General features: G+C 54.4%; 12 protein-coding genes across 12 annotated transcripts; 3 read left to right on the top strand and 9 right to left on the bottom strand.

Moving 5' to 3' along the window:
- Position 1: 1 nt before the first annotated feature.
- Positions 2 to 2367, bottom strand: CLUP02_10531 (heterokaryon incompatibility protein; the record flags this gene model as incomplete). The annotated part of the gene is made up of 7 exons (XM_049289507.1): positions 2 to 97; positions 153 to 636; positions 675 to 1506; positions 1582 to 1902; positions 2037 to 2075; positions 2132 to 2217; positions 2282 to 2367. The coding sequence occupies 7 exons, from the start codon at positions 2365 to 2367 to the stop codon at positions 2 to 4; spliced, it is 1944 nt and encodes a 647-aa protein (XP_049146652.1).
- Positions 2368 to 2475: 108 nt separating this feature from the next.
- CLUP02_10530 (uncharacterized protein) lies at positions 2476 to 2862 on the top strand (the record flags this gene model as incomplete). The annotated part of the gene is made up of 2 exons (XM_049289506.1): positions 2476 to 2582; positions 2688 to 2862. 2 exons carry the CDS (start codon positions 2476 to 2478, stop codon positions 2860 to 2862), a joined length of 282 nt encoding a protein of 93 aa, XP_049146651.1.
- Positions 2863 to 2919: 57 nt separating this feature from the next.
- On the bottom strand, positions 2920 to 4816 carry CLUP02_10529 (uncharacterized protein; the record flags this gene model as incomplete). The annotated part of the gene is made up of 10 exons (XM_049289505.1): positions 2920 to 3175; positions 3229 to 3414; positions 3487 to 3590; positions 3661 to 3690; positions 3774 to 3815; positions 3867 to 4062; positions 4138 to 4202; positions 4380 to 4566; positions 4676 to 4728; positions 4784 to 4816. The coding sequence occupies 10 exons, from the start codon at positions 4814 to 4816 to the stop codon at positions 2920 to 2922; spliced, it is 1152 nt and encodes a 383-aa protein (XP_049146650.1).
- Positions 4817 to 6104: 1288 nt separating this feature from the next.
- Positions 6105 to 8568, bottom strand: CLUP02_10528 (actin; the record flags this gene model as incomplete). Its single annotated transcript, XM_049289504.1, has 7 exons — positions 6105 to 6167; positions 6250 to 6564; positions 6620 to 7072; positions 7152 to 7460; positions 7535 to 7736; positions 8243 to 8311; positions 8375 to 8568. 7 exons carry the CDS (start codon positions 8566 to 8568, stop codon positions 6105 to 6107), a joined length of 1605 nt encoding a protein of 534 aa, XP_049146649.1.
- A 1332-nt stretch (positions 8569 to 9900) lies between these two features.
- On the top strand, positions 9901 to 10739 carry CLUP02_10527 (GPI biosynthesis protein family Pig-F; the record flags this gene model as incomplete). The annotated part of the gene is made up of 2 exons (XM_049289503.1): positions 9901 to 10260; positions 10323 to 10739. 2 exons carry the CDS (start codon positions 9901 to 9903, stop codon positions 10737 to 10739), a joined length of 777 nt encoding a protein of 258 aa, XP_049146648.1.
- A 523-nt stretch (positions 10740 to 11262) lies between these two features.
- On the bottom strand, positions 11263 to 11844 carry CLUP02_10526 (uncharacterized protein; the record flags this gene model as incomplete). Its single annotated transcript, XM_049289502.1, has 2 exons — positions 11263 to 11518; positions 11660 to 11844. 2 exons carry the CDS (start codon positions 11842 to 11844, stop codon positions 11263 to 11265), a joined length of 441 nt encoding a protein of 146 aa, XP_049146647.1.
- A 385-nt stretch (positions 11845 to 12229) lies between these two features.
- CLUP02_10525 (uncharacterized protein) lies at positions 12230 to 12493 on the bottom strand (the record flags this gene model as incomplete). The annotated part of the gene is made up of 1 exon (XM_049289501.1): positions 12230 to 12493. The coding sequence occupies one exon, from the start codon at positions 12491 to 12493 to the stop codon at positions 12230 to 12232; it is 264 nt and encodes an 87-aa protein (XP_049146646.1).
- Positions 12494 to 13383: 890 nt separating this feature from the next.
- CLUP02_10524 (plasma membrane proteolipid 3) lies at positions 13384 to 14818 on the top strand (the record flags this gene model as incomplete). Its single annotated transcript, XM_049289500.1, has 2 exons — positions 13384 to 13507; positions 14508 to 14818. The coding sequence occupies 2 exons, from the start codon at positions 13384 to 13386 to the stop codon at positions 14816 to 14818; spliced, it is 435 nt and encodes a 144-aa protein (XP_049146645.1).
- On the bottom strand, positions 14387 to 16899 carry CLUP02_10523 (uncharacterized protein; the record flags this gene model as incomplete). Its single annotated transcript, XM_049289499.1, has 7 exons — positions 14387 to 14494; positions 14577 to 14799; positions 15206 to 15315; positions 15389 to 15403; positions 15471 to 16590; positions 16641 to 16715; positions 16802 to 16899. The coding sequence occupies 7 exons, from the start codon at positions 16897 to 16899 to the stop codon at positions 14387 to 14389; spliced, it is 1749 nt and encodes a 582-aa protein (XP_049146644.1).
- Positions 16900 to 17142: 243 nt separating this feature from the next.
- On the bottom strand, positions 17143 to 18283 carry CLUP02_10522 (uncharacterized protein; the record flags this gene model as incomplete). Its single annotated transcript, XM_049289498.1, has 7 exons — positions 17143 to 17259; positions 17329 to 17349; positions 17414 to 17520; positions 17612 to 17656; positions 17755 to 17937; positions 18020 to 18031; positions 18109 to 18283. 7 exons carry the CDS (start codon positions 18281 to 18283, stop codon positions 17143 to 17145), a joined length of 660 nt encoding a protein of 219 aa, XP_049146643.1.
- A 341-nt stretch (positions 18284 to 18624) lies between these two features.
- On the bottom strand, positions 18625 to 24096 carry CLUP02_10521 (uncharacterized protein; the record flags this gene model as incomplete). The annotated part of the gene is made up of 3 exons (XM_049289497.1): positions 18625 to 18668; positions 18721 to 20347; positions 20401 to 24096. The coding sequence occupies 3 exons, from the start codon at positions 24094 to 24096 to the stop codon at positions 18625 to 18627; spliced, it is 5367 nt and encodes a 1788-aa protein (XP_049146642.1).
- Positions 24097 to 24892: 796 nt separating this feature from the next.
- CLUP02_10520 (uncharacterized protein) lies at positions 24893 to 25156 on the bottom strand (the record flags this gene model as incomplete). Its single annotated transcript, XM_049289496.1, has 1 exon — positions 24893 to 25156. One exon carries the CDS (start codon positions 25154 to 25156, stop codon positions 24893 to 24895), a length of 264 nt encoding a protein of 87 aa, XP_049146641.1.
- Positions 25157 to 26443: the final 1287 nt, after the last annotated feature.

Raw genomic sequence — 26443 nt, 5'->3', positions numbered from 1 at the left:
TTCAGAGAAGAGTGATTACCTCGCGGGCCACGCCGTTGAATAGCTTCATCTCGTTCGTGTTTTTCAAAGCCCCTGCTCGGAACGACACGCCAACCCGCTTGAATATGTCAGTCCCAGCTTCTATCCTCTCGAGGACGACGAAGCCGTGATACGGATGGGCATCGATCGCCCTTGTTCCATGTCTTTCCCACGAGCAGACAGGAGTATTGCTGATTACGGGCAACAGAGCCTGCATAGTCGCAGATCATGGTGTATCTGTTCGCTCCCGCATCCACGAGGTCGTATCTGACGCCTTCTGTAAACCCCATCATTGAATCCCCGTCCTGTATCTCTGTAGTTGCAATCTCAAGGTTGTGTACTATGGCCCCCCGAACCACGATCTTGGCTCCCTCGCAAACTTGACCGTAGATATCCTCCGTCATGAGAGGTTCTACCTGAACATCCAACACCTTCAAGTCACCTTTGAAGTGCGACATGGGATGGAACGTGATGGGCCCCTCAATGGCCGCCCAGCTCCAGCTCGGCGCCCTCCACTTCCCAGGCCTCCGCGAGACTGTCTCGGGGTTGCGCCAGTAGTCGTCATCCGCCGTCCAGAGCAACTGCGTCGCGAAATCGCCCTCTCCGCTGACGACAGCGCTCGAAACAGCTCCGGCGAGCGGAAACACCGCACCGACTCCTCGTCCAGCTCGACGGGCTGACCGCGGCGGCAGGCGCATGAGCGCGACGTGTTACACTCCCAGACGAGCTCGTTGGTCGTGTAGTGCAGCGTCCTGTTGGACAGGATCGCCTCCTGGAGCGTCCAGGCGCGCTTATTGATGGGCTCCCCGTGCGCGCCCTCCACCTCGATCGTCCGGAGCAGGACGGTGATGTCGTTATGTTTCCTCTTGAGCTCGTCGCGGACGTAGACCGGCCGCACGGCGTCCCCGAGCTCGTCGAGACGCTGCGGCGGGGCGCCAAAGGCCTGGGGTGCGAAGACGCCGACGCCGCTCCCGTCCGCGTGGTCTACGGAGATGGTGACCGTTGCGTTGGAGTAGACTTCGCACATGCGGCCCGCCTCCCGGGCCCAGTCTTGGGCGTCGCCTTGGATGATGCAGAGGGCGTCGATCCATAGGTACCGCAGTCCGAGGTTTCTTGTGATGGCGACGGCGTCCCGCAGGGTCGGAGGCATTTCGGCGCACGGCATGGCGTCTTGGTGCGCGGCGAAGTTGAGGAGCGTCGTCTTGAAGGCCGGGTGGGAGGCCGGGTCGCCCCAGCAGTAGCTTAATGCTGCGTATGCGCCGGAGGCTCCGCGGGACTCGACGAGGCACGGCACGGCGTGGTCATTGATGCCGACGTCGATCACACGGGTCGGTAGAGTCGAGGCTAATGCTGGTTGCCTGCAGGACGGGTGATTTGCGAGGCAGTCCTGAAGCCATGACGATGCTAGAGTGAGACTGGCTGGGGAGGAAGAGTGGCTCTCTACTTCTTGGGCCGGACCGATGGTCGGATGGCATGCGCCATGATCGTCTGTTTATGCTGTGAGCGGGTTTGAACGAGAAATATTCGGGTGGTGATTTTCACCGCAATGGAAACTGGTCTAACCTCGTCGCGAGAAGAGCTCTAGAGCAATGTTATCTTCTCCCCAGCCAGACACGGAAATCTGGAGCGACGCGCCCGGTGCAAAGCGCATCTGCAACAGTCCAGATACATCCTTGCCGCTGGGCTCATCTAGATTCTCCTTGCGCAGACGTAGCGCAGCCCAGAGGAGCTGGCAGGACTGGCATGATGTGTTCGTTGCGGATCGCTGGAGGTCGTGAAGCTCGATGAACTTGGCCATGCGCTGATTCGCGGCGAGCTTCTGGCCCTTGACCTCATCCGCACCGAGGTTGGAGCAGATTGCGCAGTTCATCTTCCGCGACTTTCCTATAACGTCTTATCGTACGAATACGGAAATATTCTGGGACAGATGCCATTCCTTTGGGTGGTTGACTTGATTCGTCTTGGCGTAAGCGAAGTTACTTAAGCATGCATAGGTAGTCCCTCTTTTTGAAGGCCACCTTTCTCTGCCTCGAGTGCATGATCTTGGGAATGCGCCTCTGAGAAAAGCAGACATGCAGACCGAAACTTCAACTCGTGGGCGGTGGTTTGGCACTTTTGACGATTTGGTAAAGGCCTTTTAACCCGCTGAACGACAAGTCCATCGTCTTTTTTGGGGCCGTGATGTTCGCAAGACATGTCCTAGACGAGGTAGCAGGGCTCTTCCACTATAATTATCTCAGATAGGTGAAACCTCTGGCCTAACTGGGGGATGTGATATGAAGTGCTACTTGTGTTCTGCGAATCCTCATGAGCGATCATCCATAGAATACTCCGGAAGTCAAGATCCATGTGAGAATAGTCACCGGAGGTGGCAGCAGACTGTTATTCATCCAAACAATCGGCGACTAGGTAAGTCGAATATCATAGATAGCAAACTAATAACCTTGCTGCAGCGAGATGTATATTGATGACAAGGAACTGCAAAGGCTTCAGAACAATAACAACAATAAACGCAAGTCAGCAGCTGAGTCCATAGCCATGGCAGAGATAGCGAGCTCTGTTTAGTGAGTGGCAAGCAGATCATGACATTTGAAGATCAACAGGTCGATATATAACAACACAAAGCTTTTATTTTCGAACACGACGTTGAAACGGCCGACTCTCTTCAGCGGGCGCAACGACGACACCCATAACCTCCTCGAGACAAAGATGTTCCCACAGCGACGGACTTCAACCACGTTGTTGCGGGCGCTCAGCCCTGAGAGAGTGCACCGTTACCTGACTACCTACCACCCCCTTTCTTCCCCCCTGCTCATCCGCAAGGGATGGGGAATGAACTTTTGATCACACGGGTTGAACGGATCAGATGGCACCTCCTCAGGCTCTGGACCGGGGCTTGCCTCATCCGGAGGGAGCCAGGTTCAGCGAAAACGCGGGGTAAGGAGATTTGATGTGTGGAGGAAGAAAGATGCGCGGATCATGGCGCTCGCCGGGCGTCTGGGGAAAGTGTGCTGGGCTCTTAGCTTCTTGTCTGGCTTTTTGTACGTAATGAAGACGCCACGGTTTGATGAGGGCGCCGGTCTCACTGCCTTTCAAGCCTGGGGCTTGGGCTTGGGCTTGGGCTTGGTGTAAGCCGAACTTGACGATGGCTTTGTGGCTTTTGGAAGAGTGTCTACGGAGGGTAAAACTGGTGGCCCTTTAATACTTCACAAGCTGAGATGGAGGTAAAATTGTAGAGACAAAAGTGTGTTCTCTCGATAGCCTGAAAGTCTGAGGATCAGATGGGATGACAGCTTTGCGGGCCGCTCCGTGTATCGAGAGTTTTCGTAAAGCTCGTTTCTGTCCAGTTTTTGGTTGGAGATGCGGTATGTAATTGGCAGTCTGAAGTTGAATAACCTCACATACAGCAGTCCAAGTTGGTTCATTTCTCTCCAAGCCATTCTTTCTTTCTCGGTGCGTTGACGTTACTCAAATCTCACTGTCAACTCGGCTGCCGAACATTCAATCTCCAAATGAAATTTGTGGCTCTCGGTACCTTGATGTCGAATCCAAGGCAATGCAGGAATGCGTGACTGAATCGTGGCTTCATGCCCTCGACGGCAACAAAACTGAGCTCAAGGCGAAATTAAGCCAAGAACTCACGTCAATGGGGGGAAGTGGACTGGCGCCAGACTATCGAACGAACCGAAGGCTGTCAAGCGAGCACGTTTGCCTCGAAAGCGAGACGAGCTTCGTCAACGGAATTTCCTTCAAACCTGCAACAGGATCGTGGCATCAGACATGAGCTCAGAAAAGGTCTGCTGACACTCAGAGACGCGGCAAACGGATTCCCATTACCCCCAGGAAACTGATGACTGGTCGACGACAGGGCATGTTGGCGGGGGCGGTAATGGCACAAGCGGGCAGTACTCCTTGACGTCGTCGACAAAGCTGTTGGCCCTAGCCAGGGAGGGGGTGGGTGGTGATCTAATAGTGTCCAGTCCTATCCACTCCTTCCAAGCCAAAACATGCCAGCAGCGATCAGGATCAGCTTTTCCCGAGCCGCTACGCAGTAGAAACGAAGGTCACAGAGGGAGGAGAGGGGAGAAAAATAAAACTCTGCTAGAGCTCAAGAGTCACTGCGAAATTCCGTCCAGCACGTTCCACGTTCCTTGCATTAGCCCCGTTTTCCCCAGCTCCCAGCCCTTCAGGTTTGTTTAAAGAGGAGCGTCGTGACCAGCCAGTGGGCCCTCCCGAGGTCGCGCTACGGCCGAAAGTGGTAATCTATTAGCAAAACGTTACCCCATCGTTTGCTCCAGAATGGCGTCTTTTCATGGCGAGAATTTGACAACTGGAGTTTTTTGAAGAGTCACGAGGTCCACCTGGCACCAAGAAGTGGAGAGGAGGAGAGGGAAAAAATCAATCACCGCCATGGCGGATGAATTGAAGCTCGCCCTGTAGCTGCCCTCTTGCTCTTCGCAGTCATTAGGGTCTTTGGGGTCCTTGGGGGCCCTGACAATGATTGCGTAGGAATAACAAACAGCGCAACGGGCGTTACTCGTTGCTTTTCTACGACTCTTATCAGTGAGATCATTGAGTGCAACCAAAAGTGGCTAAACTTGGATCTCGACGTTTGCTTATTGATGATAACAGAGAGAGAGCTCTTTTGTCCGGTTACGGTTCAAATGCACCGCCCAGCAGCTTGCGATATACGACCAGGGTGAGAGAGAGCTCAGAGCGCGTGTGTTGGTGGTGGTAAAAGATCTAGCAACCCAGAGAGGCATACGGCATATGCAGCATGCCTCCGGCAAAGACCCATGTCTCACACACATCTGACCTTGTCTTGTCATTTATTCACTGCATCACGACATGCATGGTCTTCTTCTGCTCACTCCCCACACCGGCTCCAACAAGTCAACAACAGCAAACCTGACCTGGCTCTGCCTGCTGAGTTGTAGAATAGTCCGGCTGTCATGGTTGAAGCAGTCTTGTACTAATTACGTCTCAATGAGCGAGGACTATCAAGGACCAACAAGCAAGTAATCAACCTTGAGAGGAGATGATGGTAGGCGAGCCTGAACCTGCGCTTCAAACTGCGTATCCATAGTCTTCCATCTCACTCCAACACGTCCTCCATCCGGCAGGGTGGAACTAACCTTAACCGCCGTGGCCACCCAACAACGGCGATCCCTAGTCTCACGTCCACAACCCTCACCTTCTCTCACCCGCTCCAACTCAAGGAAACCAACATCATTTCATCACACCTCTGTTCGGTATCATTGCATGTTTGAATACCACCGTATGTACGCGCTAGTCACCTACCTAGGTCTTATCTCTAGACCCCAACTCCAACAACAAACTCAAATGGAACCGTCGCGGTGAGCCACTTACAACGGCCAAACCAGGTCATCGATATATACTCATCCGTCACAAACTCATGACGATCCTGACTGACATCTGACAGAAACACGCAACGTGACTGGGGAGTAGCAAACGCTTGGGGGCCCAAGAGACAATAAGCTGTTATAGATAAGACACAAGAATAGAGATTGTTGACGCTATTTTGGCGAGACACGGAAATAGGGTTGCGAATAGAAAGAATGTTACGGCCCGAAAGGAAAAAAGGAATATGTTGATACCAACGCAACTTCCGGTTTCCATCGGACGCATGTCACGTAACTTGACAACGACCAACCAACTGGACCCCAATTCATGCGGCAAGCTGCATAGCATTGTACGGCAATGCATGGTCAAAAAGTACGCTTTGCATATGTGATCAAAAGAGACAACAGCTTCGGGTATCATTCTCAACTTTCTAGCTGACCATTACCTCATGCTGCCTTTTACCTATGACAATGGCTTCGAAAATGCCGATGTCTTTTGAGGGTAGGTAAATCTCAAATCCAGCCAATCGCCACTCTCTCTCTCTCGCTCCAACTTCCATGACATCTAAACTCCATCTACTCATCCAGTTGTCGCCTTTTGTGTCTAATCATAAGGCGCAACAGGATGGTGAACACAGCTCTAGATCTATAAACGTCGAGAGGGGGGCCAGCAACGCCATCTGGAAACCGTTTCATCGATATGAATTAAAAACAAGAACCGTCTCACGTAAGCTTGGTATGAATGATTTCCGGGTTCTCATGCCAGTCGTCGATGCTCACCCACATCTGTTGTAAAAAGGGGTTAGCCTCGAGATTCCGCAGTGAATTGAGCCCACGGGAAAGAGCAGGCGAGTAGATTGTAACCTACCTTTCGGAAAGTGCTGAGACCAGCCAAAATACTTCCACCGATCCATGTCGAGTACTTGCGTTCTGGCGGCGCAAAAATCTTTATTCTCATGTCCTTGACGGCCAGCCGTTGCAGCTCCGTCAACAGACGGTCACCGAAGCCCCTGGTCAGCGTGCTGCCGCCAGAGAGTACAATGTTGCTGTAGAGCGACTTGCGCAGGTCGAGATCCGTCCTGTTGATGGCATCAACGACAATTTGGTGCACACCGGGGTACTCGAGGCCGATGATTTCTGGGTCGAAGAGGATTTCGGGTGCTCTGAACCGTTCCGCACCGATCTGTAAACATAGTCAGCCCACTTATCTTTGCCGTCTTCCATAACGAGAAACTGACTTTAAGCTTGTGACCGTCCGGAAGAACGTATTCCACGCCCTTGGCCGGATCTGTCCTGTTTGCCCACTCCTTCTCCTCTTTCCTGGGGTCTTGAGCGACATAAGTTACAGACTCCTTGATGAGCCGCACAACCTCCTTCTCGGCGCTGGTGTGGAAGACGTAGCCACTCTTCCGCAGCAGCATTTGCATGTACTCGGTCACATCGCGTCCTGCCACGTCTATCCGCCTGATGCTGCTCGGCATGGCGAAACCCTCGTAAACTGGCACCGCGTGTGACACTCCATCACCCGAGTCAAGAACGATACCGGTTGTCCGGCCGCTAGCGTATAATGATAGGACGGCTTGGATTGATGTGTACAGTGCCGGGACGTTGAAGGTCTCGAAGAGGATCTGAGCCGCTGTGTCGCGATTGCTGCGAGGGTTGAGGGGTGGTTCGGTCAAGAGGACGGGATGCTTGAGGTGGGCATTAGTATCAAGAGCAGATATAGTGCGTCTCGCATATTGCACAAGCCATAAGCTGTGCCAAACGAACCTCTTCACTGAGCGTCTTGAGGCCTTCGCCGTAGACGTACTCCCAAATCTTTTCCATATCGTCCCAGTCCGTAACGATGCCGTGCTCCAGCGGGTACCTGATCTTCAGCAGGCCTCTGAGCTCCGTTGCCGCCTTCTGTCCGATAAAGACCTCGCCCTCGAGCGCGCCGGCGAGAACTCTCAGATGCTTGGGCCGACCGACGAACGAGGGAAAATAGCATTTGGGCAGGTCGTCGCCTGCGAAACCGGCACGGATCGTACCGGAGCCATTGTCCAGGACAATTGGCGCGTTGTGCAGCGAGTCCGTCATCTTGTGAGATGCATCCGAAATTTCAATAACAAAATGTTATTGTTTGTCTACACCTCGAGCCTTTTAGCCCTCACGATGCTCTTGCTGCTGGTCGTTTCGGTTCGTTTTCGCGGCGGAACCCCTTTGTTTGTTGGTCGGGCGGTGACTGCGAGTGGGGGCGATTCGATGCTTGGTGGCTCGATGGCAGTCAACAGAAAGCCGCACTCGAGCTTGTTGGCAGGTCCCTGGCACCTGTTTGTCAGGTATTCTCGTTGGGTCGTGGTCGCAGTTGCTCGCCTTTGGAGGTGATAGTGTTGTCAAAATGGTCAAAAGTGGCAGCTTCAACACGACGCGGTAGCAGTCCGGGGAGCTGCATGGGCGCGAATGAGGGACTAGGACAAAGGTGGAGTAGCGCACTTCGGAGCTTCCTCGCACGGGCCTCTCAGGGTCTCTTTTAAGTTGTAAGTGAAGTCCAGACAAGAGTACATGGGACGATACGAAGTTTATGACTTTTATCGTACTAATAAATTCATGTAGGCAAGCTCGATGTTACTCATGGTCAAAGATAATAAACCTGAGGTTCTCAGGTGGGTTCTTAGTTTGAACAAAGTAAATTATGCATGGTCCGTACGGACTTCTACCGATGCTATAGGTATCCAAGAAGCCCCAGAACGCCTTCAGATGCTTGAGATATGTACTGGTATCTCGTGAATATCCCAAATTCCCAAATGAAACTTCCAACTCCTGTATCGTTGTTGCCAATTATCCCATGTTGTGGATCGACTATCCAAAAGGCTGTTTACATGTGACCATCGACAAGCAGCATGCTTGCGTAGGGCCAGCCGAGGATGCCGAAAGCAAGGGGGAAGAACCTGTTTGGTGTAATGTTAGTCACCGTCATCTCTTCTGTAGCTAAGGCTGTGATGGCTTCTTACATTGCTGCGGTGACGGCACGCTTCTTAATCATGGCACCGTAGTAAGGCTTGGCGTGAACACCAGTCTGCGACATTCTCTGGAAGGGATGAGGCTCGAAGGACCGGGCGACGTTGCGCATGTTGTGGAGGAGAGTAAACTGTCTGCGCTGAACAGCGAAGCGAGCAGCGTTGCGGGCGGCGAAGGCGGGAGACATTTTGAGTGGTGATTGGAGGGTTGGCTTTTTTTTTGGTGTTGAGTCAAAGAGACTTCTATTGATTTGATGGAGAGGAGTGAGGTGAAATGTAATACACTCGTACAGAAGATGTAGTGGAGAGTTTGTTTGGTGATTGAGTTGAGACTCTGTTTGGTGTTGTTGATGTGTGATGATGATGAGAACGGGAATGGGATCACGACAGGCGGGAAGCTGCTTTGGATCTTATACCAAGGAAAAGATTGTGCCTCCAGCCCGCATACCTACAAGATCTGGGAATCTTGACAAAGGACTCCGGGATTTCCAACGGCAAACGCCTATTGTGGGCAGATGGGCGGGCATCTTTGCCCGTAAGATTGCCGTGCCTGGAGGCTTCTAATCTGGGCTGGGTCAAGATCATGCCATCCCATCTTGTAAACGGATCCCCCCAAAAGCCAGGGCCAAGGGTTTGGATTTCTGCAGCACCAAAAAAGGTGTGAATCATGAATGACAACTATGTCTCATCCAATAGGCGCAGCCGCGAAAAGGGGGCAAGCGCAGCGCTTGGTAACGTGGTTCGCAAAGCCCGAGTTGGAGGGGGCCCGTTTGGATTCCAGCCGTTGTTAGCAACCAACGAAAAAAAACTGACGTTGGGCGATCGTGCGTTTTCAGGTGGTTTCCTGACGACTGCCAACATTAATGGGGTGATGTGGTCTGACGGGAGGCACCGAGTACGAGCGCTGATTGGACAGAAGCGGGGCCAGGAATCCTGTGCCAATGACATGATCGCCATTTCCTTCAGCTATCGAACCACAGGCCCCGACCGGCTGGGTGCGCTGACGAGGGAGAATCCGGGGAAAGGTTGACAGCTGCCTTGCTTCCGAATCGACAGATTTGTATCCTACAGATCCCGAAAAGAAGAGACCGCAACTTTGAGATTAACAGTCATTACCCAAACAAGGCAAACCGTGAGACAGTTACCATGTGTTCTGTGAGCAGAACATGCTGCAGATACGTACCTTTCCAGAAGTACCTGTTTCCTCAAGGTGAACGTGAGGAACAGTGTACTGTACGTAGTAAGTGTCTTGCTTAGGTAAGCACGACAGTAGATCAATCTGGGGTTCGTTATCAGACCCTCCGCATCTTATCGTCATGTGATCCGGTCGGATCCGACTGCACGGTGCCCGCGCCTCGACGCGTCCGTTCCGGGATTTTTCCAGAGCCGTGCCCTTCCGGGTACCCATTCACGAACTCAACCCATATCTTGCCTCAGCCATTGACCGAAACGACAGGAGACTGGGCTCCGAACCCCGACCGAATCGTTCGCCTCACCCCATCCTCCTCCTTACCCACACCATGCCACTGGTCGACCCCGTGACAATGTCAGCGCCAGCATCATCAAAAGCCGCCTCCGACGCGGGCAAGCCAAAGGACAACGTATTACATCCTGTCCAGGTCCTGGCGAGCCCTGCTGCGCAGGTCGTCCGACACCTCCAGCCGGTGCTCGTCTCCGGCCTCTTCCTCGCGCAGTTCAGCTCCCTGGTGACCGACCCCGTGCGAACCCTCCAAAACTCGCTCCCCATCGTCGTCGCGATCCAGGTCGTCTACGCCTTTGTCAGTCTGCCGGCAGCCGGATCGCAAAGCGCGAGGCCGTCGAGGAAGCCTCGGCCAGGCGAGAAGAAGAAGGTTGAGAGCGCGGGGCCCAATATCTTCATTGTAAGTCACAATATTCGGCCAATTCGAGGAAGGGCCATAGCTGACTATCGGGAACCCCTCAGGCTATATTCCTTTCCCTCCTCCTCGCTGTCCTCGTTACGCCAGCCATCCACGTCGTTCTCGTCCTCTTCGGCGCCCCCTTTTTGACGCATGTACCGCATACCCTCCTCTGCTCCGCCAACGTCGCCATTCTCTCGCTCTTCCCGCTCTTCTACGTTCATGGAGTCGATGCGAGCACCTGGGCGGCTCTAGCCAGTGCGGCGGCACCGTTGGACGAGGCATACGGCGGTCTCCTAGGAGGTCTGTTGGGCGCGTGGCTCGGTGCGGTGCCCATTCCGCTCGACTGGGATCGTGAGTGGCAGAAGTGGCCCGTCACTATTGTCTGCGGCCTCTACGCTGGATACATCTTGGGCAAGACGATTGGCGGCACATTGGCGTTTGGCAGGAAAATGGCTCCCTCGGCGCACGACGACGAATGAACTCCTATGACGCTTAAAGCCAAGTCCACCCTACAAAACATTCTTTAACAAACCGTAGCTGGAATAGCTTGCGGAAACACGGCACCGGTGGCGCCAATAGATGTTCAGCGAAAGTACGGACCTCGCTGCCTTGGTATACACTCCAAGCCAGTTGTGTCATGTCCAATGCTGAACCAACAATGGCTGGTGGGCAGTAGCCTCAGACGTGCATGTCTAGGCAGTTTGGCAGTCTAGGATTGCCTATGAGAGCTAGTCCATCACTGTTGGCCAGACCTGGCTTTCGTGGGGAAACCGATGTATAGTAGCAGAGCCGATTGCCAATGAGGTCGCTTGGCCCGGCCGAAACAAGAAATAAACATGTTAATAATAGCCTCGGGCCTGGGAAGTCAACGGACACGCAACTGTGACACTACATCATCGGCCCCTTGAGCCTCAAGCGTGCGCAAGTGTGGCGTTGGTTGCGACGAAATCGCAATACCTAATTGTTCAAGGCACGCAACATTCGTCGCGGCATACCTCACAGTTACCAGCCACAGCTAGCCTTGCCGCAAGCCTGCCGGTCTTGCCCAGCCCTACGAGCTCGGAGCAAGGGCGATATCGAGGATTTGACGTCTTTTCGCCGCCCACGTTGAGTTCCCCGTTGCAGAGCGGAGACAGGCCGCGTCTCCTCCCTAGCCCTGGGAGCTGCCGAACCGGCTTGGCCCTCTTTGCCGCCGGGCATGACCGGGCCCCTTGCGTCATAAGTCACGAGGGCCTTGGGTTTCCATTGGTGAGACAGACTGACAGGTTTTCCTGTGTTGTTTGGGAGGAATAAGAAGAAGGGGAATTAGGACGAACGAAGAAAAGGAACTCTTAGGCGGAGGAAAAGAACCTGGATCGTCAGTGCATTGCGTCCTTCTCCGCAACGAGCGCGGACGGACCGATGTCCGCTGGAGAAAAGAATAGCATCAACCTTGACTTCTTGAGTTGTTGGGGGCCTCGACATGGACAAGACAGGCAGACCCTGGAACGCATCTGTGGCTGAGTCGTCACTATTGTCCCATGATGCAGCTTCCGATGTGTGGCGTTTGTGGCTCATGACGCGCACCTTGAGGCTTGCGTGCATGGGGATGTCCCCTGACCAGCTCGAAGCTGTTTTGACTGGATGACGATAGGTGGAGCCATGAGCAAAAAGAGCAAAATTAAGAAGAGCGGACCCCACCAGCGCGGCGCTAGCAAGGGCTCGGTTGATGACGTAGCACCCACCTTTATCGCGTCCACCGAAAAGAGTTCACGCAGTGCTGAGGTACATGAGGGAGCAAGTATCCCATCGACTGCTACAAGGCGACAGTACATCCGAGTGCGGGGGAAGAACCAATCAGGCGCTATTCCGATTTATTCCCACTATATCCGCAAATCAAAAAATTCATATCTCGGAGAATTTGGAGAAAAGCTGGAGACCATTGTACTGTCGCCTTGCAGCAGTCGATGGGATAGCAGTTGAGCAGGAATTAGCTGTACAAGTTGCTCAAGGACGTCGGACAAACCGCACAGAGCCCCTCAATGACGGCGGGAAAAGGCTGGGCAAGAGGGATGGAGGGACGCGCAATGGGTCTCGATTTAGTAAGGATAGATCGGAAACCGAGGCCACCGCGATCCAAGACGATTGAACATCGTGAAAGCGCGGAGAGAAAATAACGACGAAGACGTAGAGGGACCGAATGTTTGCCGTGGAAGCGAGCTTCGGAGGCTGAGAGCAGGCATCCAATCCTCATCAATGGGATCTGAGAAACCTGGCAGTGTGCGCTGCGAGGTCTGATGCAGCGACAAAGGCATGACAGGCAGCAGGAAGGTCCAGATGCCGTGTGTGTCAGTGATACGTCGTAAGGGGCTCACATTTGCTCCGCTCGGGTGCTTGTTTCCGCAGGCGCAGGAGGGGAGAGCCTGCAGCAGTGCAGAGGAAGAGGAGGAAAAAGAGACAAGGTCATTGCTAAAGTGGGCGGAGGTGTGGCTTGTCCGCAACGCACGGCAAGAGCCATCCCATCTTTTCCTTCTTCTCTCAAGGCGTAAATGGCCTAGCCAGAGGCCCAGAGCTTGCGGTTCGTGTGGCCATGTGCTGGTGCTGCCGCTTGTGCCTTATTTTCCTTGCCGCAGCAAACCGGGAATGAGTCGATGACGCAACTCCTCTCTCACACCACACCCCCAAGCCTTTCCCGGCACGACCAGACGCTCTTGTTGCTCGTTGGCTCGTCTTGGGAGGCTGCGCTTGGGTACTTTGGGGGGGAAGACATGTCTGCCGGGCCTCACTGGCCTACCACCTGCGACTGGCTTGTCCCTTGTCAGACGTATCCGTAAGGTAAGGTCAGGTTGGTACGGAGGAGAGCGGGAAGGGGTGGCCCATGCAAGTCCACATCACATCACTGTGAGCTCGTCCTTGCCTTTTTTTGTATTTTTTCCTGCGCTGGACTGTGGCTTCCCAGTTCGCAGTTGCTCTCATTCCTGCTATATAACCATCTCTTCCCCAACCCACTTACCATTCGAATACCCTCCCCTCATCAACCAACGAACTTACATTCGACATTACACATCAGATCTTCAGGATCCCGTCACGAACTACTCTACACAAACAAACACACCGTTTGACAACACCAACACATCAATCAACATGCCTTTCACCGCCTCCGATATCTGCAAGATCATTCTTGCCGTCATCCTCCCGCCCGTCGGTGTCTTCCTCGAGCGTGGCTGCGGCGCTGACTTCTTCATCAACATCCTGTTGACCATTCTTGGTAAGCTTGACAGTTCTTCAGACACTGTGAATCTAGTTAATAATAATAGGTTACCTCCCTGGTATCATCCACGCTCTGTACATCATTCTGAAGTACTAAGCGAATCGTCGCTGCAATTCTCCGATCGTAATCGCCTACACGAGAGGGCATGACGATATCCAGCAACGGAAGCGACATGAACTCTACCTACCCTCAAGGATGTGTCACCACGCCTTCCCGAAGAGTGTGACGCTGTAGGCGGTGGCCGGGCATTCCAGCGATCTTGGCTCTCCGTCTCATCCGGCAATGCTGGGGGATCCTCCTGCGCCAGCTGCAAGGATGCATGCTGCTCTGCAGGGTTGGCCTATTACCCCTTACCTCACCAACCTCCACCACTGTTTTTTTACGACAACGACACAGCAACGGCCTCTTTTCATAATTCCTGGCGGTTCCATTCTTCGGACTTTGTCACGTTACTTCTCACCTTGCGGAATGCGACTTTTCGAAACGATTTGTTTTGGGCAGGCATTCAAGACCAGGAAGTGGAGGAGGAATTCGCGCTGTGTGTAGCATGCTTAATTCGATACCCGACATATCAATCTCTTCAAACTATTTTACTATAAAGTCTTCGTCGTGAATCCTGTTCAGTGTGCCCAGCTGTGAGAATCAATGCTTCAGACCATGCCGCAAATTCCTGAACACAGTCAGCTGTGCTTGATACGCGGTTGGACGTCCCCACAAGACCGCCAAACCATTGATGCAGATCCATGTGATGTCATGCTTGTTGCATTGAAACGTTTACAACCTTCTGTATACTGCCATAAGTATTCTGGACTATTGTCAGAAACATCCGACTTTGCGACGCTACTTTGGAGCTTATTTCCTTTGCGATGACTGCGCTCAGATGACTTTGTGATTGTGAAATAACCTTGTTTCCATCATATTGAGCGGAGTGCTAGCACGAGAATAAGCATGCCAATTGGCCCCCAAATTGCTTGCTGATCCGCCCTATTGCTCGCAGTCTGCCTCGCGGGTACTCCGTACGAGACTACGGAATACAGCAGAAATGATTCATTTTGCAAATTGCAACATGGTAAAATCCGCCAGCGCAGCGGAAGCCGAGGGACGCGTACGCAGCTCGGACGCAGAAGAGCTCGGCACTGCGGGTACCTCTGGGCCTTCTGGCAATCGGCGCGAAGCCAGAAGCGTCCGGGGGCCCAGGGCTCCATTGTGGCTGGCTGGCCGGCCGCTGGCAGCAAGCGCCCGGTGGGACAGGATAGGACAGGACAGGGCCCCCGCCTTCGCGGTGAGGCCTGTATCCCTGTCCGCTAGTTTAAATTGCACTTTGGTAAGGCAGGCGCAGACCGCAACCAGTCGGCTGGTCACTGCCCTGGTGAGGGAGGAATCGAGCAGGAAAAAAAAAAGAGAAAACGAGATGGCGCGGGTATGGCCGCGAAGCGCGAATGCGAAAATAGAGATAGGGCAGAATATCAAGAAGATGCCTTAACGGTCCACATCGGAATGACTCGAGTTCCGAGTCGGTACTTTGAAAACAATGCTTCATTGCCCGCGGCAGGTCTTGATCTTTTGAAATTTCTTTATTTAATTCTTTTTCTCGAGGCCCACCCTGAATGGTCCCTTGGCCCCCAGGTGATCGCTCTCGCCTTACTGGGCTAGGGGGCGGTTGTTCCGGAGTACCCGCCTCCCAACTCTACCTACCATGGAGCTTTTTGAGAATGATTTGCGATGAAACCCCTTCTATCTTTTCCGAGGAGAGGGGCAGTCACGGGGAATCTAGATGTCACTGGGTATTTTCCAGTTTTATGCAGCTGTGGTGGGAATGAGTGTACTAAGGTCAGATGACGCAGAGATAGCTTCAACTCTTCTTCAAGCTCTTCCAACCTTGAACGACAGGATCTGTGTGAAGACAACGTTAGGATACGTGTATGTGAGTATCAAAAAAAGGGGGCGAGGCAATACTTACATCGTTCTTCCCAACCGTGACGAGGTGGTCTTCCGCGACCCTCTGGCCGCCGGCGCCCTCGATGTACGCAATGGGCGCGTCGCCCATGACCTTGCGCGCCGCCTCGCCGACCGTGGTGCCCTTCTTGACCAGCACGCAGTCGCGGAAGACAAACTTGGACTCGGCAGCGCCGGAGGTGAAGGAGGTGGTGTTGCGCACCGGGAACACCGGGACGAGGCCCAGGATCTCGGCCGCCTTGGAAAGCACCTGCACCACGCCCGTCGACCCGAAGCGGTAGAGCACCATGTCCTTGAGGTTCTCTATCCGGTTGCGGTTCTTCTCGTCCAGCTCTTTCAGGTTCCCGCCCGTGGGGTCCCCTTGCTCGATCAGGTCCTCCCGCGTGTCGACGAACTCGCTGCCTTCCGTGTACTTGATGTACCCTTGCTTAGCCATCTTGCGCAGGAAAATTTCCGAAATGGCGGAGCACAGCACGATCGTGTCGGGATCCTGCATCTTTGCAATCTTTGCAATGTTCTTGTCGGCGTCCGGGTGGTCAATCTTGTTGAGCGCGATGACGGTCGGGAACTTTTCGTCGGTGAAGGCGTTGACGACGCGGTCAATCGTCTCGGCGTCCCAGTCCTCGAGCGGCTCCTTGATGCCCAGCCGGTCCAGCGCCCGCGCGACAACGTTGGAGGTGCTCCCGTATCCCGAAAACTGACCCTGCAGCGTCTCGACGGCCGTGGCCTTGATGGCCATGTGCCGCCGCCGGATCGACCCCCACTTCTCCATCAGGTTGCCCCGGATCCAGGCCACGATCTCGCCGCGCAGCCAGGCGATGTCGACCGACGGGTCGTAGCCGCGAGTTTCTTTCCCCTCGGCGTCGACGGTGCCCGAGGCGTCCACCACGTGTATCAGCGCGTCGGCGTGCCGCAGGTCGTCGAGGAACTTGTTGCCTAGGCCTTTACCCTGGTGCGCTCCCGGCACGAGGCCGGCGACGTCGAGGAGCTCGATGGGTACCGAACGGCGGCCGTCGATGCAGGCGCCGTAGTTGGGTCGGCAGCGGTCCGAGACGCCGTGGCGCGCGCAGGCGCATTCTATTTGGAGGTAGCCGATTGCCCTTTGGGGATCGATAGTTGTGAATCTGCAAAGGGAGAGATATTGAATGTTAGTGAATGCTGCTGAACCACCAACGAATAAAACAGAATCTCAAGTATATGAAGGAGGCGGCCAGGGTAAGGGTGAGAGTTGGAGCGTACGGGAAGTTTCCTGTTTTCACGATATGTCCATCAGCGACCAGGTCGGTGGGCGTCGGGGGTTTCCCTTCTCTCGGTCGAATGGATTTGGAGGTTTACGGACCAACTTTTGACGAGGCGTCTGTGAGACTGTTGAGCGTTGTGCTCTTACCGGCCGACGGCTTGCCGACCAGGCCGATGAGCGGATCTCGAGGCATTGTGGCGGTATTTTAAGGTAAAATTAGGGGAGGATGGGAGACGAAGGGGGAGGAAGGAGGCGGTGAAGTAGCCGTCGGGCAAGATGATTATATGGCTTGCTCCCTCGCGCAGTCTCGCGGTGGGCTCAAAAGTCGTTCGAGGGGTAATAAGTTTGCGGAAGGGCGTTGCGCACACAATCTTATCTTTATCGCCGAAACCTCGCTAATGCAATGAGGGGCATTCCCGGTCGTCGGCGATAAGTGTTATCGAGCGGGAATGACGTAGGCGTTAAACCGGGCCACGAGCGACGCATCGTCGGAGACGTGAATGCGAAATGAAGAAGATGCTGTGCGTTTGGGCAAGACATGAATCGTATCTTTCTGACTTACTGCGCATTAGCGACGGAATAAACCAAATGTCAATTTCGATTGATTGATGCTAGAGCTCACTAGTTGACTTGTAGAAAGCTTCTACGTGAATTAGTTTGCGACCTGTCACCATAGGTGAGATGGAAACTGGTCTGTTAATTCTTACCTGTATATGAATCTTGACCGCCCTCGTACTATCCCTTACGAATACCAATGAAGACGCAGCTCTCAACAAGCACCGTCCGTTGTAGTCGATGGCCGAGCGGGACGACTCTATCGTATGTTGGCTCACGGTCCTACATAAGGCCATGGATAGCTTGTTTTTTTTTTGTGACCTTCGTAGAGGTCACGGGTTCAAGTCGACTATCACCATTGTTTACTTGATAATTGTTACTGCACATTTTCAACCCTGCATTTGTTCAGTCAGACAATGGGAAACCTTTTCAAAATAAAATTGTTCAATACTAATACGTTTGATTTAGGAATCTAACGTAGAACATTTGACACTGAAGATATCCTGCTTCTCATTATTTCCCACTGATGAAGTCCTCTTCATACATAGCTCATGTCTCACAACATAAATGGGCGGAAACTTCTTGTACTTGCCATCGGTAAAGATAACCGTCGACGGCAGACCCCGCGCACCCTCTACCGGATGTGCCCGTAGTTCCCTCGATACAAAGTTTCCTCCTATAAAATACACCAGTCATATTCGGTGCCAACATTGTACTTCAACCATCAACAAAGCAAGATTCACCTCATTCAATTTCACTATCCCCTTCATCTGGGAACACAATCTTCACATTTGGTCATAAATCGTCAGGGCGAAGTAGAGGTTCCATTATCCACGACTACTATTACAGTCAAAAACCCCTAATGGTATCTGCCATGCGTCACGGCTGCTCTCGAAGAAAAAAACACAGCAGCCCAATATCGAGAATGTGGTATCAACCAACTTTGTCGCGCGTTCCAAACCTATTCCATGCCTTTCTTCCTTCGGCACTGTCCTCAACGCAACATGGCCAACTGAGGTCATGATGTGCTGTCGTTCCCTTCCCCCCTCCTCCTCCACCTCGAAAACATCGCTAAAACGCAAAAGCCATCAATTGCGTGTCATGTCGTCGTTAGGTTGAGTAGCGAACCAAATCCACCTCCGTCGTCCCCTTCCGCTTCCTCCCTGCGGCTGTACAACTTGCCCCCCTTTTTTGGTTGGTTGCCGCTGCATCTCTATAGCAGATGGGAGAATCTGCATCCAATATGTTCAATGATTATAGCTGATCATGTGTTCAAGCTATCCAGTAGCATCAACTCATGTAGTAGTGCTTATTTTGTGTGTTGTATGCACAAACGATTCTCTGTGGCGAGGAATCATTTTGTCTAGAAGGTATCGGTCTCATTGCTAGCGACTGTGCCAAAGGTGTCTAGATAGTCAGTCAGCTTGCGGCTCAATTACTGTAAATGTAATGTGCTTACCTCTCTTGCGACGTCGCTCTTCTCTGGCGGCTTCCTCCTCCGCACTCTTGGGGGTCATGGCTCGCGGCCCGGAAGGCCTACGCGCAGGCATGCCACGAGCACCGCTGAGATTGCGGTTCTCCGGCTTAGGGCTGCCGGTGTAGTTGCTAGTGCTGGCGGCGTGTGTGCCAGGGCCAGTGCCGTAACCGCTCTCAACACTGTTGTAGGGAAGAGGGCTGCTCTTCAAGGCCAAGTTGGAGATTCGCTTCTTGGCGGGCGTGTGGGTCATCTCATCCATGGGCTCCTTAGGCGGCCTGGGTGGGCCAGCTGGGGAGGAGGACGTGTAGTAGTCGCCACCTGTCGCGGGGGAGCCATTGCTATAGCTATTGGCATTTGGGGGGAAGCGGTGCAAGCTGGTGGCTGAGCCGGCCCAGTCTGCAGATCTGGGAGACATAGGCGTGTCGTAGTCGTATGCTTGGCTTTCGAGGGCAGCCTTGAACCTCTCAGTCTGTCCTTGACGAGGCTGGGGGTGTTGGAGATTGACCGAATTACGGTGCGCCTTGTACTTGGGGTCTTCAGGGGTCATGTAGGTGGCAGGAGGATCCAGGTGCGGGGGCTGAGGAGCTGCAAGATCCTGCTGCGAGAATCCAGAGTGCAGTTGGTCACTGCCGCCAAACTCGTTCTGGTACCGGTCGTCGTATCGTAGATCGGATCCAGATCGGGATGGAGGATGTTGCAGGAACTCGTCTTCGTGTTCCTTCTTGCTAGAGCCGCTGCCCCGGAAAGCCTTGCTTACGCTTGTAGCCGTCGACTCGGACCACCGAGAAATCTTGGGGAACCAGCTCGATGACCCCCTCTTATGCTTTTTGCCCTTGTCCGTTTTGGGAGTGTTGTCATTGCTCAACGATGCGTTCTGAGCGGCCATGGGTTGAGGAGGAGTGCCCAAGGGCACAGAACCGCCACGAGAGAACTCCCGAGTCGGTGTAAGCATACCTTGAGGCTCATGGTAGTTGTTCTGGGAGATATACTCCTCCTCATTGTCTTCGTGAACGGTGCTGATGCGGTTTGGTTCGTAGGCCATCTTGGAAGGCCCGCGAGATTGGGCAAAGGATGACATCCCAGAGTGGCTGCCCTGGCTAGTGGAAGAGGTGCCAGCCTGGCCTTCGGGCTCGTAGCCGCGATCCTGCTCGTACTGCATCTCCGGGGTGAGGTTCTCGTAAGATGGCCGGCCGCTAACCATGCCGGGTCTCATAGTCTGTGCTTTGAGTGTGTCGACCTCGCCCAGTAGCTGCATGAGCATGTCCTCGATCCTGCTGAGATCGTTGGCGCCCTTGTTGCTGAGGCCCTTGAGCGCCTTGCGGAAGAAGTTGCTCTTCTTGGCGGTCTCATCGAGAGTGCTGTTCTGAGATGCAGCGCTGTAGCCCTTGACAGAACGAGGAAGGCTGCCAGGGTAAGCACGGGAGCCAGCGACGGCGTTCTTGACCGTCTCGTCAGTGTTCTCCTGGACCTCCTTGATGATGACGTCCTCGGTGTTGGCAAGAAGTTTCTTAAGGTCATCAAAAGAGTTGCGCATTTCAGCCGCAGAGCGGACCAGCGTGACGAGAATCTCCGTGTCACGAGCGCTCCGTTGAGCATCGCGGACCATGAGCTGAGAATTTGTTAGCCATTTTCTTTTCATGTCCACAATAACGGGATACTCACATGTTGCATCAAGGCAATAATGTCCTTGGATTCGATCCTGTCGATACCGTTGCCAGTGGCGGCATCGTACAGCGGCGAGTTCATGCCCTGGGAAAGACCGCTCAGGTGTCGTGAGTGCTGAGGTGCGAAGAAGGGGTCTTCTGCATTCATATCGCCAAAGGGCATCATGGCCTTGCTGGTGGGCTGCATATTGGGCGAGTGGATGGGACCTTGAGAAATGTAACCCTCATCCAGGTTCTTGTGCCCACCCGGACTGTTGGCGTGGTACCCAGCAGCATAATCTTCGAATCCTCTGCCACCGAGCAGGTCGGGATGATCGACGGGGCTCGCGCCATCATAGGGATTCGTAATGACAGTATCGCGCTTTCGCTCAGCCGATGTGCGTCGCCACTCGTCCTCACGCTCTCCACTGGCTTGTCGGTGGTGAGCCATGGCGGCACCGGCAGCGGCCATCCCATAACCACCGTGGCCGCGCGGGCTGTGCTTCTCCGAGTTGTACTCCTCGTAAGACTGGTCATAGTCGCTCTGGCGAGGCGTGCCTTGGCGAGGGGTGATATCGCCGGGCCAGTGGTCCCCATCGTTGTGGTCGCTGCCGCCGAGCGGCTCGCGGACCAATGACGGATTGGTCAGCGCATCGTCGTCCACATATCCGACCTCAGGCATCGGGTCGTCAAATGTCGGCATGGCACTAGCACCCATCTTGGGCTTGTCCTCGAGGTCGAGACGGTCGACGCTGTGTGCCGGGGTGTTTGCTGGCTCCCGGCCTTCCATCGCTCGCTGTTTAAAGGACTTGTTTCTTGTGACTCCCTCGGGAACCCATTCTTCAGCATGTTCCTCGTCGACCTCCTCCACTGTCGGTTGCTTCGTCTTGTCTTTGGCGGCCTTGAGAGCAGCAGCTGCTGCGCCAACCGCACCAGCGGCAATTGCCTTTTCGGAGGCAGTAGGCGAGTGCCGTGTAGACGTAGAAGGGGAGTTTCTGTACCTAGCAGGAGCAACCTTTCTACCATACTCGTCCAGGTCGTACTCTCCAGCAAACTCTCTTGATCGGTGGCTCTGGCGGCTCGAAGTAGGCGTGCGACTGCTCTCGCGCTCACGTTGCTCGAAGAACTCCCGCTGGTCAGCGACAGATCTCTTTTCTGGGCTGACGTCGCGCGAACGGGGCTGAATGTTGGACTGGTCATCGTAGGAGACATTGGAGTCTTTGGCGTATGACACGTAGGATTCCGGTCCATAGGAAACATTGGACTCGTTACCGTACGATACTTGGGAGTCCCTGTAATCGTATCCAGAGCCCGTGGTAAGTTGAGACTCAAGCATGGAGCCGTCCACGAGTGAAGCTACGTTGGACTCAACACCGTTTGGAACATGAATAATGTTGGGATTCGCAGCAATACCACGCACAGCCTGTCCGGTAGAAGTTGCGATCTCGCTGCCCTCCGTGTACTGGCTGTTGCGGTAGTCTTGTCCACTTCGGACGCTACGATCATCCACAGACTGCTCATCGAAGCCCCGACTCATCACATTACTTGGTACTGACGCCGGAGAAAGGGCTCTCAGATCAGTGTGGGACGCTTGAGACTTGGTTGGCGAAGCGGTCCCATGCGACATCCTCGAGTCACGCTGGGCAGCCGTTTCGCTACCAGCCTCCGTGTAGCCGGACACACTGTAAATTGGGCTCAACCCACGTCTCTCTGGCTGGTAAGGGACATATTTCAACGGAGGCGGCACATCCTGCGTGTTGTAGTAGTCGTAATCGCCAGAGTCCACATAGTCGCCTTCGCTCTCCGTGACACGGCTTCGATCGTCGTAGTCGTCGTATTCATCGCGGATTTGTGACGAAGGACTTTGGCTGAACTCCGAAACCTCGCTTTGCTCCAAGAAATCTCCGGTTCGTGACCGAGACAGTTCTCTCAAATCCCCGTGAGAGATATTGGCGTGCTTCGTGCCTAGAGTCTGTTGCAAATTGGTCATTGGTGCTGCTTGCGTTGGCGTTGGCGAGGAGCCAAGGGAGGCGTTGCCCCGGGCAACCTCCTGGACAGAGGCTCTCTCCTCCATGGCGGAATGGGGACGATCGGTATCAGCCGAAAGAATTGAGGTTCGCGTCATTTCGGAGGGATTGATCTCGCTCATTAACGGCATTGGCGGCGCGGGAACCTCTTCCTCGTGGAACTCTTCGTCGTACTTCTCGCGACCTACACTTCTGCTTCGAGCTGAACCATCAGCACGCCGGCGCCTCCGCTGCCTTCTATCCTCCGATGACGGCGATGCTGCGTTCATTGCGGCAGCGGCAAGCCCAGCTGCTGCTGCACCTCCAACGGCGGCCTTGAGCGCGCCATCACTCCGCCGTGGGGTATCGTCAATGGAGACAATGGATGATTCTTCCACCGATTCGCCTGCAACGCTTCGGGGAGAGTCAACATAGTCGTGGCGAGCTTCCCGGTCTCTGCGTTCTCGATGCCGGCTGTCGCGACCGGCTTCGCTGCGCTTATCGGCGGATTTGCGTCGGTCTACCCCCAGTTCCTCGCGAGATAGAGACGTCCCTGTTCCTGTTGATGTGATGGAGCTGCGGCGACTTTCGCGCTTGCTCTGCTCTCTCTTCAATGCGCTCAATTCTGGCAGAATAAGTCGACGAATGGCATCCTCTACCGTTTCGAGTAGTTTCGGGTTATTGATGGACGATTTGGAAGCTCCGGAGCGGACCGAGCTTTGGTCGTAGGAACGGTGGCTGGGAGAAATGCTGGATGATAAAAGACTGGAATCTGCCCCAGATAAAACAGAGTCAACATGGCCCCGACTGGAACGTCGTCGGGGTGATCGCGTTCCTTCCGATTGCTTCTCGCTGACACTGCTTGTCCGACTCTTGCTCGAACGGTGCTTGCGATCTTTGTCTCTTGAGGATCTTTCCCCCGACACCTTTCTTTCGCCGCTGTGTCTTTTGCTCCTACTGCTCTTTGCATGATCAGCTATCGCGGCGCCAGCCAATGCGCCTGTGACGCCGGCCGCCAGCTCATTGCCCCGCGACGTGCTCTTACTGCGTCTTTCGGAGTTCTTTGTTAATACTGTTGAGCCAGAGCCATCGAGAAAGCTGTCTTGGGGGATTGCCGAGATGTCGGACATGTTGGGAGCCAGGTATGAAGACTGAGCATCAGCATCGGGAATCAATGGACTCGCCGGCCGACGACGCCGTCCGCCGCGGTGGTCAATTTCAATGTCGATTGGGTTTCTCGAGACATTAGACTCCTCCGTAGCGGAGGCGTAGGACCGCATGCTGTCGGCGTCCTCGCCCTCGAGAGCTTCAACGTCGAGGTGCGAGGAGGTTGCTGTGGTGGACGGCAGAGGCACACGGCGGGTCAACGAGGCCTTGCGGGTGTTGCCCTTGGTCTCGGTGATTTGGATATGGTCACCGCGGTGCTTCTTGGACGGGGTCAGGCGCACGCGGACGCTGGGTTTGCGTTCGACTGTTCCCTCGGGGCCAGGCTTGCCACCCTCGAAATACTCAATGAGGAGGGACGTCTGAGAACGATTGGCCCTGTGGCCGCGGGTTTTGATGGTGACAGGTGTGCCGTCGTCGGGCAGAGAGTAGTGGGAAGCTTCGTCGTTTGGCCTGGACACATCGGTCGCCAGCTCGGTGGGGGTGACGGAGTCGGTTTCGGTCGGGGCAGGGAGTGGAGGAGGCTTATTCGAGTCAACACCCATTGTGGTGCGATGCTCGAAGGCCTCGGCGACGGAGGGGCTGTTGATGCGCGGGCGCGGATGATGAGTGCCTCGATCAGCGGCTCACACCTCTATTTTGGATCTCGTCCTTTCCCTCGATCGAGGAAAGAAGGAGAAGAGAAGAGGTGAGGAGAGGAGAGGGTGGGTGGATTTCCCGGCTGTCGTCCAAGGTGGGCAAGGATTTGTTGTGGGTGCAGTCGCCGTCAAGACATGAGGAGCACTTCGTTGCTGCGGGGAGGGTGTAAAAAAAAACTGGGCGGGCTGGGCGAACAAGCTGTATCTGAAGGAGCTTTCACACCTGGCTGCGAGCGAGACACTGGGATAGAGAGAGAGAGAGAGAGAGAGAAAGCCGTTGCGGTTCGGCGATGTCTGCGAAAGGCAGCGAACGGAATATCCCCCAAAGAAGGAAGGAAAAAGACACAGAGAGACCTGTGGCCGCTTATGCCACAAACAACGCAGTGCGCAAATAGGACCCGAAAATAAAAAAAGCAACGATGTTAGTTTGAAATTGCGGATTAACGTCGAGGGACGGCTGAGTGAGAAGAAGGAGCTCAGAATTGGATGGCGCAAAGGAGGGAAGGCCAAGTGGTGAGAGTGGAGGGGTGAGGCGAAGGTGTGAGGTTCGCAAACTGGGGTGGCTGGGGGGTCAGGCCGTTGCTTGGGTGTTGTTTTTTCCCCGGCGATGTTTTTGCCCCAGTTTGCGGATCTTTCTTGGTAGCTGAACAAGAGAGGCAGGTAAGCTTCCAGGGGTCTACCGGCCTGTCTCTGGCCTTAATTTCTATCCGTGTAGCGCCGTAGTTGACTTTTTCTTGTCTTTGGGCAACTCTTTTGTCGTCGTGGAGGAGAAATAGGTATCGGCGAAACGGAACGAAACAAAGGTGTGTGTGTTGGTTCGAGGCAAGGGACAAGTAGAGACTCTAGTGAGTGATATCGGGTGCAGCGAAAAGAAGGATATTGGAAGCGATGTCGAATATAGCAAACGGGCGGGAACGATAGTCACTGAGCAAAGGTACAGTAAAGAGCAGATAAGTAAGGTATCCATCCATACTTGATGAGGTATCTTGGAAAGAGGCAAGCCGGGGGGTAGGGGGGTAAGCAGATAGAGGCGACAGGCGATGGACAGGCGACCTGACAATCTTGGATGATGCAGACAGGCCGCAAGACTGACAGACAACCTGGAATCAGCACGCACAGAGAGAAGCACACAACAGGCACACAGGCACACAGGCCAGCCCAAACGGACAGGGAAGTGCGGTCGAGAGGGGGGAACGCTTCGTCGGGCTCTGCCTGGGATATCCTTCCCGTCCAAGCTGACCCTCTGCGACCTGTGCTGCACCTATTCTGTTTACTCGGTACAAGCGGGCCACTGCAATCATCTACGGCCAAGGTATGTACACACGTAGCGCCGAGGATGACGGCAACGTGATCGCGGGAGCGGCTGGGCTGGGCCGGGTTTTGGGTCTTTGGGCTGGGACGAGGGATGGCAACAGCCAACACCACCGTGACAACCATCTACATGGTAGGTGTATTCGTACCTACCTTACCTTACGGAGTACCTTTCCACACTTACTTGGGCCGCAGCGAGCAACCGGACACACTGGCAATCTTCTGTCCAGTCCCTCCCCTCCTCGTCTCAAATGTTAATGGCCGCAAAAGTTGACGTGAGAATCGAGAAAAGCATCAGATTGAGAAAGAGATTGGTCCGTCCACCAAGTGTGATGCCGTGACAGGGTGGAGATGGTTGATGAGTTGTCCCTCGCTCGCTTCCCGAAAGGAGCTTAAGAGGCACCAGAAGCATGAGGCGACGGGCCAATTGCCGCCGCAGGCCTGGGGCGTGTGGGAAATCGGGTCCCTGCAGGCCTGCAGAGCGTCCTGCACGCTTCTCAACTTCGAATGTGGTCGAGCTGTCGAAGTAACCAAATGTGCCTTACATCTTCACATCCCTCCTCTCACAGTACTCCCAGGTGAAGACAACTGAATGGTTAACGTAGGAATACCTGGTGTTGTCTGTCCAGATTACAGTGCCCTCGTGGCTCATGTGCAGTCCTTCTGTTGCAACGGGGCTGGAACCACTCAGCGGGATAGAATGCACCACACATCTCGGCCCCCATGTCACGTCTGCTCTTCTAGCTGTTTGAACTCGGTCCAACGCAGCATTGTCAGAGGTCCGATTCCTCACCGCCGTTATGTCGTCCCGCGCAGCCGTTTGCTCAGCGTTGGAACCTGTCCTTGCCTTGACCCTGCGTGTCCGAAACGGTTCCCCTTTGGCCATTGTCTTTGTCGACTTCCTACCCATTCCATTCCTATGGGTATCTCGACATGAGGATAC

Source organism: Colletotrichum lupini, chromosome 5 (assembly GCF_023278565.1).
Source record: "Colletotrichum lupini chromosome 5, complete sequence".
NCBI classification, from domain to species: Eukaryota; Fungi; Ascomycota; class Sordariomycetes; order Glomerellales; family Glomerellaceae; genus Colletotrichum; species Colletotrichum lupini.
The sequence above is the reverse complement of the archived record's forward strand: the minus strand, read 5'-3'. Positions and strand labels throughout refer to the sequence as shown.